This window comes from Podarcis tiliguerta (assembly GCF_965153285.1).
Source record: "Podarcis tiliguerta genome assembly, chromosome: 12".
In the NCBI taxonomy this organism is placed as follows: Eukaryota; Metazoa; Chordata; class Lepidosauria; order Squamata; family Lacertidae; genus Podarcis; species Podarcis tiliguerta.
The window spans coordinates 16,298,574-16,308,227 of NC_139545.1; the positions used below are offsets into that span (position 1 = coordinate 16,298,574).

The window sequence follows — 9,654 nt, forward strand, 5'->3', positions numbered from 1 at the left end:
GTACTAATCAGAACTCACTATCACATCACAAAGGATTAATCTGCAAATGTTTCCTACGTGCAGGGAACTGGGCCTGCAGTGATCCATTGCCGTCACTTAGGATCAGCTGGCCTCAGTGGTGCAGAGTGCCTTCCACCAGCTTCAGCTAACTTCTGTCATCTATGCTCTGGCAACATCTACGCTAGATTACTGCAGCGCATTATATGTGGAGCTGTCCCTGAAGACAGTTTGGAAACTTCAGGTAGTGCAGAGTTCAGCAGCCAGAGGCAAGGCGGATTTTTGAGCAGACTTCACTGGCTGCTAATTAATTTCTGAGCCCAATTCAAAGTGCTGGTTTTGACCTATAAAGCCTTAAACACCTCAGGACCGCAATACCTCAAGGACCGCCTCTTTCCATATGAACCAATATGGACCCAGCAATCATTATCTGAGACGATAGGTTCAGAGGGTGGGAACACAAAAATGGGCCTTTTCTGCAGTGGCTCCGTATTTATGGAATGCTCTCCCCAGGGAGACTCACCTGGTGCCTTCGTTGCATATCTTTAGGTGCTAGGAGAAACCTTTCCTCTTCTCCCAGGCCTTTGGATAATTAAACGTATGGCCTTTTAAACTGTGTGTGACGTGGGGGTTATTGTTTGTGTTTTTGTGTTTTTATGTTGTAAACCACCCTGTAATCTTTGGATGAAGGGCAGTATAGAAATGTCATAATAACAAAATCATATTTGTTTGGTTTTGTTCAAATCTACTTATCGTCCAACACTACACTCCATCTGAACCCATGATGATTTAGTTAACCAGGAGAAATTGTTCAAGGCTGTAAACTGTTAAAGTCATAGCTGAACAACACAGCACAGGTGGCCTGGAAAAGGTGGCATTGTAGAGCTGGGTTTGGGAACCTTTTTCAGACCAACGGCTACATTACCTTCTGGGCTCTCCAGTCCTCAGGTATGGAGGCTGATCTTAGGGATAAGTTACATAGTTTGTTAGAAGTCCAGCAATTTTACAACTCATCTATTTAACAACCCTTGGGGGGATGCCATCAGGACCCAGCAATCTGTTAGTTTTAAATTTGTCAGTGAGGCCTAGAATTTTGTAATAATAATATAATAATAATAATAATTTATTATTTATACCCCACCCATCTGGCTGGGTTTCCCCAGCCACTCTAGGCAGCTCCCAATAGAATATTGAAAACATCATAAAACATCAAACATTAAAAACTTCTTGTCACCACTGTCTGCTTCCATTTGTCAGGCTCCCTTCCTAAGGGAGTTTGTTCAGGAAAAGGTATCTGCCCTACCTCTTCCATAGTGAATGAAGACAGATGCAAAGAATCCACTCAACTTATTTACAATCTTCTTTTCCTCCTGTTAGTTAGACCCCGTTTAGCATCTTGTGAGAATGGAAAGTAGTTAGTGAGGGGGAGGGAAGAAAATGTATTTTAGTACTGAAGACAATGTTTCCAGTTAAAAATACATCTTAAGTATAGTAAACCTATTTAATCATAACACTTTAATATTAAGTTGTCACCCACGACTTGAACCTGATTGTCAGAAGTCATTAAAATATGGAGATTTTTGCTACAGTGTACACAAAGTAAAAGCAATCTTCTATTGGTTAAATTCCATCATGCTCACTTATTAAGCTATGAATACCTGGAAATCCTTTAATGGATTAACTGTATCTGCCTGATAAGCTTTCAGAGGCTGTTAAAAATAGCTGGAGACTGATTCTACTGACACACTTTTAAAAGAACCCTGCTCTACATATTTTAAAACAACACGAACACACTTGATGTTTTTTATCTTTTTGAGCAGGCAATTCCACTTGCATCTTCTTCACATTTCCAAGAAACATGCTTCAGGAGCAAACACCACTGAAACCATCTCAGCCTTTTTTTGTCCTCTTGGCAGCAGACACCTAGTGACCCAGAGAAATCTGTGTGCGTCATTAGCTTCCAACGTGTGCTGTGAAGGCAGACATCCTTCTCCAGGAGCATCCGTTTTGCACTGCGATGCTCATCCAAGCCGATGTCTGACTATGTTGTTTGACACAAACAGAGATGCACACGGGCAGCCAGCGCCACCAATTGTTAAGTTGCCCCTGACTAAAACTGAACCGGCTGGGCTAATAAAAACATGCCATGCTTTAGTGGTAGGTAAAATGACAAGTGGAGTGAAAATAATCTAATTAATGCAAAAATATACAACAAAGCATTCGTTCTGGTCTGAATAATTTATTTAAGAACATAAGAAGAGACTGCTGCATCAGGCCAATGGCCCATTTAGTCCAGCACCCTGTTTTCACAATGGCTGCAGCAGGGAGAGACAAGTTCAGGAGGCAAGGAGTGGTGTTGTCCTGGGGACTCCAAATCTGCCACCTCTCCCAGCTGTCCGCAGCCTGCCGCCTGAGGCGACTGCCTCACCCAGCCTCATGAGTGGGCTGGCCCTGGATTCTGAGCTCCTCACAGAGCTCTAGGACCAAAGTCTCCAAAGCTACTTTCATACGTGGCACTTCGAAGCACGTTTGAACCAGCTCTCATTTTGTGTATGTGTGCCCTGTACAAATGTGGTTCATGCAGAAGAGAATGAAAAGAGAGAGAAAATGCCTAAGAGCAAGAGCTGGGATCTGTAAACAGTTCTGTACTTCCAGCCAATTAAATAGTAACAGGCAAGAACACAGTTATAGAATGAGAAGTGCTCTTTTTTTTCAAGGGTGGAGTCAGGATTTTAAAAGGTGAGGTCATGAAAGAAAAGCTGACTGAAGCAGAAAATAATTGTCTATGTTTTGCGCAACACGTTTGGCTGGTGCCTAGTTGGTGGGGATGATATTTCAGTACTTGGGGCCAATTTATTGTGTTCAGCTTCAAATACCTTAGTTTAACTAAAGGAGAAAATGGGATGAGGAAGAGCAAGAGCAAGGAAGAGCTAACACCCACAACCTCTTGGTTTCTGTTGTTTGATTTCTCAGTTACTTCCTTCTTTATACACAACTTTTAGCTACCCTCATTCAAACTTCCTTTTTAAAATCCCGATGCAGTCAGGAAAGCTGCTTCTCATCAATGCTGTGTATCTTGAGTGTGTGTTACACAAGCACATTACACAAGATGCTATATACAACAACACACTGAGAATATGCCTCAGGTGTCCTGACACTGATGCTCCTTCAGTCATTGATTTTGGCTAGGAACTTGCTTTGTATAAGAGAGGTTAAGGATGAGGTGTGTGAATGAGCTTATTGGTGTAACATAGAAAAGTTCTCAACACAGAGGACTAATTGCGCTGGTATACAACCATATAAAGTTATAAAGAGCTAATTGACAACCAGTTATTCAGACTAGTCAGAGTGCAAATTCAATGTGTTGTCTTTGGTTTATCTCTTCATGTTTATAAGTTGAGTGTTTGTATTAAGTGTCTAGTAGCTAATTTACCTCTTCATCTATGCAAATAAATCACTGGACTGTTAGGACTGGTCAATGCAAGCATACACATCATTTTATATCTCACAGATCATTAACTTATTGAGGTACATCCACCTCCTGGCAATCAATTTTCTAAAATATTTGCTTTTATTTAGGATTCTGAAACCTGAGTTGTGCTCTTACTTCTCTATTTGCAGGGCACTTTAAACAGTGTTCAGTAAATAAGCTTCTCTATGATTCTCTGATTAAGCTTGGGAGGGGTAGGGAGGATTAAGAGATTCAGGAAACCGCAGCTCACTATATGTGCTCATATAGTGTTGTCTCTGAAACACTTCCACAAATTCTGTATTAGAAGACTGCAGCTGATAGGTACAAATATGATAGGCTGGTCCACTGGTAGCTGTTTAGCCCAAAGCCATCTTAAGACCTTTAGAGGCCCTAAGCACTTGAAAATATTGTGGTGTTGTGCCCCCAACATATGTAACTCTAAATAAAAACAATACTAAACCGTAAAATAAATATTTCTTGGTTAAATTAAATTAGTGGCAAGCAACCACTTGCAGATTCAGATGGTCCTACCTAGCCCAGTACAGTCTAGCAGAAGAGCAGCCAACATGGTGCCTCCAAATATTGCTGGACTCCAACTCCCATAATTCCTACTAATTAACCATGCTGCCTAGGGCTGATCAAAACCAGAGTCCAACAGCAACTGGAGAACAGCATATTGGCTTCTCCTGGCTAGAAACAGCCCTTCAAGTTATTGGGTAGTAACTTATTTTCCATCACACTTACCCAGGATCTAATTCAGGGATGGAGAACTAGATCTGGCCAGCCTAATTTGACAGGTGGGTCGGGCTGCCACCTGTCTATCACCTGGTGTCACAATGATGTCTAGTGATCCTCCTGCCCCCTAGTATGAACAGGAACCAAACACTGCCGTTGAAGGCACAGCCTGGGAAGCACCTTTCAAAACACAGGAGTTGCAAGGGGCATTGCAAGACCGAACAATCAGCTGATCACTGGTCTTTGCAAAGCACTTTGTACAGGGTTTTGCAGGTGCCACCGATTGGCTGAGCCAGGTCTTTACCTGCCCCCCCACATCTGATGTCATATCAGGTGTGCAGCAGGTGGGTGTGGCTTGGACAAAATGGCTTTGCAAGCCAAACTGGGAGGCCTGGTTGGGCCTGCGGCTCTCCATCCAAAAATGTTGCAAGTTAACACTTATTTTGCTTTGTATTTATGTAATTAAGCCTAGATAATAATTTTTTTGCAATACTGAATTTTGTGTTTGCCAAATTGTTGGGTTTTGTCATTTCTGAATTTACCGACATATATTTTGTATATTTGTATTTCCAATACTCTGTATTTCAAAGTTTTGAATGTTTGCTTTAAGCCGCTTTGGGCACAGCGTTTTGTGGAAAAGGGGCATATATGGTAAGTAAACTCAATCCATCAATCCCTAATTCACTTGGTAGTGTTCAAGGACTGAACACAGAGCCTTGCACATATAAAGATTGTGGGGTTGTGAGAATTTTACATATATACACAGTGGTACCTCGGGTTACATACGCTTCAAGTTACAGACTCCGCTAACCCAGAAATAGTACCTCAGGTTAAGAACTTTGCTTCAGGATGAGAACAGAAATCGCGCAGCGGCAGCGGGAGGCCCCATTAGCTAAAGTGGTACATCAGGTTAAGAACAGTTTCAGGTTAAGAATGGACCTCCGGAACGAATTAAGTTCTTAACCCAAGGTACTACTCTCTCTCTCTCTCTGTGTGTGTGTGTATTCTTTTAGAGATCCTTAAAATAATAAAAAGGCACCCCTTGCCTCACAGAACTATAGTTTCCAAAAGCCTCTAGAGAGATGCAATGACTATTAGGCTATAATCCTGCTCAATTACACTTATTTTGGGTAGGCATGTATATGATGGTGCTGTTAACCAAAAAATCCTTTGTATTCTTATTCAAAATAAATCCCCTTGTATTCATTGGGGTTACTCTTAGGAAAGTGCATATGGAATTGCTTGGTTACTAAGTCTCTCTTAAATGTAGACATGCTGAATATGGGTAAGGTAAGGATTAAACTGTATGTAGTTGCCTGCCTTTTTTCCAAGTGTGGCTGCCCTCCTCCACCATTGCTTTTTTAGTATAGCACTTCCGTACCACACAGAAGGAACATTATGAGTACTGTTATCATTTTTCTCTCTGGCACAAATATATGTGCAAAGGCACTGCTTTCCTTTACTGCTTTCTGCTGATTCTGAGCCTGTGCGGTGGTTCCTAAATCAGCACAAATGGCCAAACCTTTTCCCTTTTCGGCTTCTGCTGGGAGTAGATTGTGTGTGGGAAGCCGAAGCATTAATGGCAAACAGTGACATTTCAAGGCTATGACCATCTGAACAACAGTGTGACAGGATATATAAATAGCCAAGAGGAATCGGTGATAACCGCAGCAAAATCTTCCATTGCAAAAAGGCCAAGCAATTAAAAATAACTTTTAAAATATAGCATAAATAGATGCAGAAGGAAAGGCGAGAAAAGGGATGATGCCTCTAGCAAAACGAATGAAATCTGGCAGGTCTGTCACTAGCTATATATTTTCAGGAAGGAATAATGGCCTGTAAGGATACAAGAGTCTAGAAACAGCATTTCTCTGCACAGCTCTTTCCTTCAGTGATTCTTTTATTATCATCATGTGCTGTTCCAGGCATATTTATATGTGTTTACTTCAGGCAGCCAAAGGTTTCTACATCCGTCACACTTTGCCTCCACTCTGATTTAGCTATTCATTTATTTTTAAAGTTGCTTCTTATAGTGGCCTCACCAGATACATTTCCCATTTTTATGAGGTTCCCAAAAGGACAACATGGATGGGGGATCTAACCCATATGCTGCAAATAATAAACACTTGTTGTTGTTGTTTAGTCATTTAGTCATGTCCGACTCTTTGTGACCCCATGGACCAGAGCACGCCAGGCACTCCTGTCTTCCACTGCCTCCCGCAGTTTGGTCAAACTCATAATAAACACTACAGATGCAAATAAATATTGACCGGGGCCAATCTTAAAAGAATCAAGTCTTCAAAAAAGTTATATGATCTAAGAAAGTCTTTAAAAAGGACTTAAAAAAAAAATCCAAAAGGAAGGATTCTTTTAAAGACTTTCTTAGATCATATAACTTTTCTGAAGACTTGATTCTTTTAAGGGAGTTTTTAGGTTTTAAAGAAGAGTCTTTTAAACTATCTTTTTAAAGAATTGTTTTAATTTATTTTGACTACGGCAGACCAACACAAATTAAAATTAATCACATTTAATTTAATAATGCTACTGATTCTATTTAAACTGAGCACCTTGACACAGAACCCTGGCCCTCAGCATAATTTTTTCACACACCCCCCCCCATTAGAGTATATGAAATAACATGCAGTTTAGAGGCTTTTAACTATAAAACTCTACAATAATGTGTAACATTGCTTACCATTTTCAAACTAGACCTGAAAACACAGAAGTCTTCTGTGATACACATTCATTTAGGGAAGACCATATAAAGAGCATCTTACAATATGGATTAGCAATGTTGCAATTCCATAATGAAGGACAGAATGGCGGCTGAGACTATAAATTTCTTAACGTGTTGGCATATTTTGGAATGTGTCCAAAAAAATCTCTTGACAATCCTGAGTCAGCATACTGAAGCATGCACAATCACAGCATATTTCAAAATTTGGCAGAATAGGATCCCTGCTCTCAAATCCACAATTATTTTCAGCTTTCACCCTCCAATACTTTCTCTATGCATGAAGTCGGACCCAATGCCCAGGATTGGGCAAAGCATGAAGCTTTGCCCAATCCTGAGCAGAGTGAGCATCAAACTAATTGTGCATCTCTCCATGTCATTTTATCTGCTGAAAGCAGTAACATAGGGTTCCCATTTGAGATTGCTACTCTAGGGTCCTTTGGGAGAAAGGGTTGGATATAAATTTAATTAAACAAATACATACAATTTTAATAAATGAATAGTTTAAAACTTACAGTGCGGCACAAACTATATATGTGCGATGGTACTGTGTTTAACATGACAGGAAGGTTCTCTCTGTGGATATTTTAATTTATATACATCCCCAGTGGCATAGTGGTGCATTTTAAAGTGTAGGAGCTCATCATGACAGCCCCATAGTCACACCACCATAGAGTCTATAGTTATGCCCCCAAGCACAGTGCAAGAATGGAGATAGTTGTGTTAACCCATTTATTGTCTTGTGTTGACCCACTCCTGCTTTAGTGTCAGCTGACAGTAGAATAGTGAACTGCAAAGTGTAGGGTATTGGTTAGTTTGTCGGACTTTGGCTGAGGGGACCTGGGTTCATATTGCTGATCAGCTTGAACCAGACACAGTCTTAGCCTAACAAAAAGATCATGCGCTGGACCTGAACTTCCTTCACCCTCCAAATTTATGCCACTGGCAAACACCGCTCCAGCAGATGCCAGTGTTCCAACTGTGAAAAAAGCACCAGAACTGCACTCACATGTGTGCATGCCCTGAACAAAAGATTTCCACATCACAGAGGCGTTGGACTAAATGACCATTCCAACTCTGCAATTCTATGAATCTAAGTCAGTACAGTAGTCAATTCCACAGTCAATTTGGTAATCAAGATACAGTACATGTGTACCGTAACTGTTCTTGAATAACCAAATCTAGTCTATCAGAGCAGCAGTCCTTCCATGAGGCAAGGCGAGACAGCTTTATTACATAGTAGTTTTTCGCTGTCATTAAGAGTGGGAAAGTGGATCTATTAAACATGAGTTGTGGTCAGTGGCGTAGCGTGGGGGGTGCAGGGGGGGCCGTCCGCACCAGGTGCAACATCTGGGGGGGGGCGCGCTCGCAGCTCTCTGCCCCTACCTGGCTCACTCACTCTCTCTCACTGCAGTGCTGGCTGTGCGAATCCGATCCGAGCCGCCGGGTTGCCGCCCACTGTGGAGGGGAGGGTGCCAGGCGTGTGGTCCGGTGCGGAGAGAGAGCGAGGGACTATCTGGGGGAGGGACAGTGCAGCGGGGGGGGGGCGCAAATTAGTTGCCTTGCCCCGGGTTAGGGGGCGCAAATTACTTGCCTTGCCCCGGGTGCTGACAACCCACGCTACGCCACTGGTTGTGGTAGAGCATGGGACCCTTGAGAATTATTAGTTTGGTCCATTTGGGTTTTTCACCTCTGACATCAACATGTTTCAGGTTCAGGCTAATGGCAAGGTTCACATATTAGAGGAGAGGCAGACTTTCAGGTTTGGATGATTATAAATTCCAGTTGGGCAGCAGTTGTTACAGCAAATATTTAAGAAAGAGTCTTGTGGATGGCACCTTAAAGACAAACAGATTTATTGTAGCATACGCTAAAGCCCATTTCACCCATGCAAATATTTAGTGTGTTGGTTGAAATGTGCCACAAGCAACCTGCTGAGCTTAAGGTATCATGAAAACAAAGAGTCCCTCTGCACATTAAAGACTCGCAAATTTCATTACGGACATACGTGTCTGTGGACCAGGGAGTGTAATCTCAAACACATGCATCTGATGAATTGGAATCTGTTCCACAAAATATCATGCGGTAATGAATCCGTCAGGTCATGAAAGGAGCCAAAAAGACTCTTCCTTGCTTTTGCTGCAAAGGAGACTTGGCACAGCTTCCTCTCTGGAAACAGGATGGAAGGTACTTCCAAGCAGTGCTTTTTTCTGGGGATACGCATACCCCTAAACATTTTGTGAATCGAAGTTTGGCCTCATTGAGGGGCAGTATTTCAATATGAGTAGGAAAATGAGAGTACCCCTAAACATTTTATTTATTTTAGGGAAAAAAGCACTGCTTCCAAGAGTCCTGTGTTTTCAGGCCAGAGGCGGCGGGTTTCCATCGAGGGCAGGGCTTGGTCATTGGTGGCGCCTCTCTCAGAATCACAGTAGGGAAGGGACCCTCGGGGGTCATCTAGCCCAACCCTTCTCAAGGCCATTTTCAGGCGATACCTTCGCTTCCCGCCGTCGCAGCTACTTCAGGGGATGCTTTGACAGCGGCGTTAGCCCTCACCTGGCCGAAAAGCAAGGCCGCTCGAAGACACCTGAAAAGGTGTGTGTGGCAGGTCGCTGAGGCGACTGTGAGCTCCGCCCAACGTGCCATGCGCGCCTTTTCCGGGTTTTTTTTGGGGGGGGGTTCGTCACGCGCCAAGTCGACGTCAACAACAACAAAC

The 9,654-nt window shown here is 42.5% G+C and overlaps 1 protein-coding gene and 1 long non-coding RNA gene across 3 annotated transcripts in view; one reads left to right on the forward strand and one right to left on the reverse strand.

Annotated features, from left to right (window-relative positions):
• The window catches only part of CNOT10 (CCR4-NOT transcription complex subunit 10), a 44,053-nt gene extending 34,454 nt beyond the window's left edge, over positions 1-9,599 (reverse strand). For both annotated transcript variants that reach the window (XM_083404839.1, XM_083404838.1), the window contains exon 1: positions 9,434-9,599. In XM_083404839.1, the coding sequence (XP_083260965.1) occupies positions 9,434-9,584 (151 nt within the window). In that variant the 5' untranslated portion in view covers positions 9,585-9,599. The remainder of the gene's footprint in view (positions 1-9,433) is intronic.
• Positions 7,266-9,260, forward strand: LOC310660520. Its single transcript, XR_014503473.1, has 2 exons — positions 7,266-8,237; positions 8,580-9,260. It is a non-coding gene; the product is annotated as an uncharacterized lncRNA (long non-coding RNA).
• Positions 9,600-9,654: the final 55 nt, after the last annotated feature.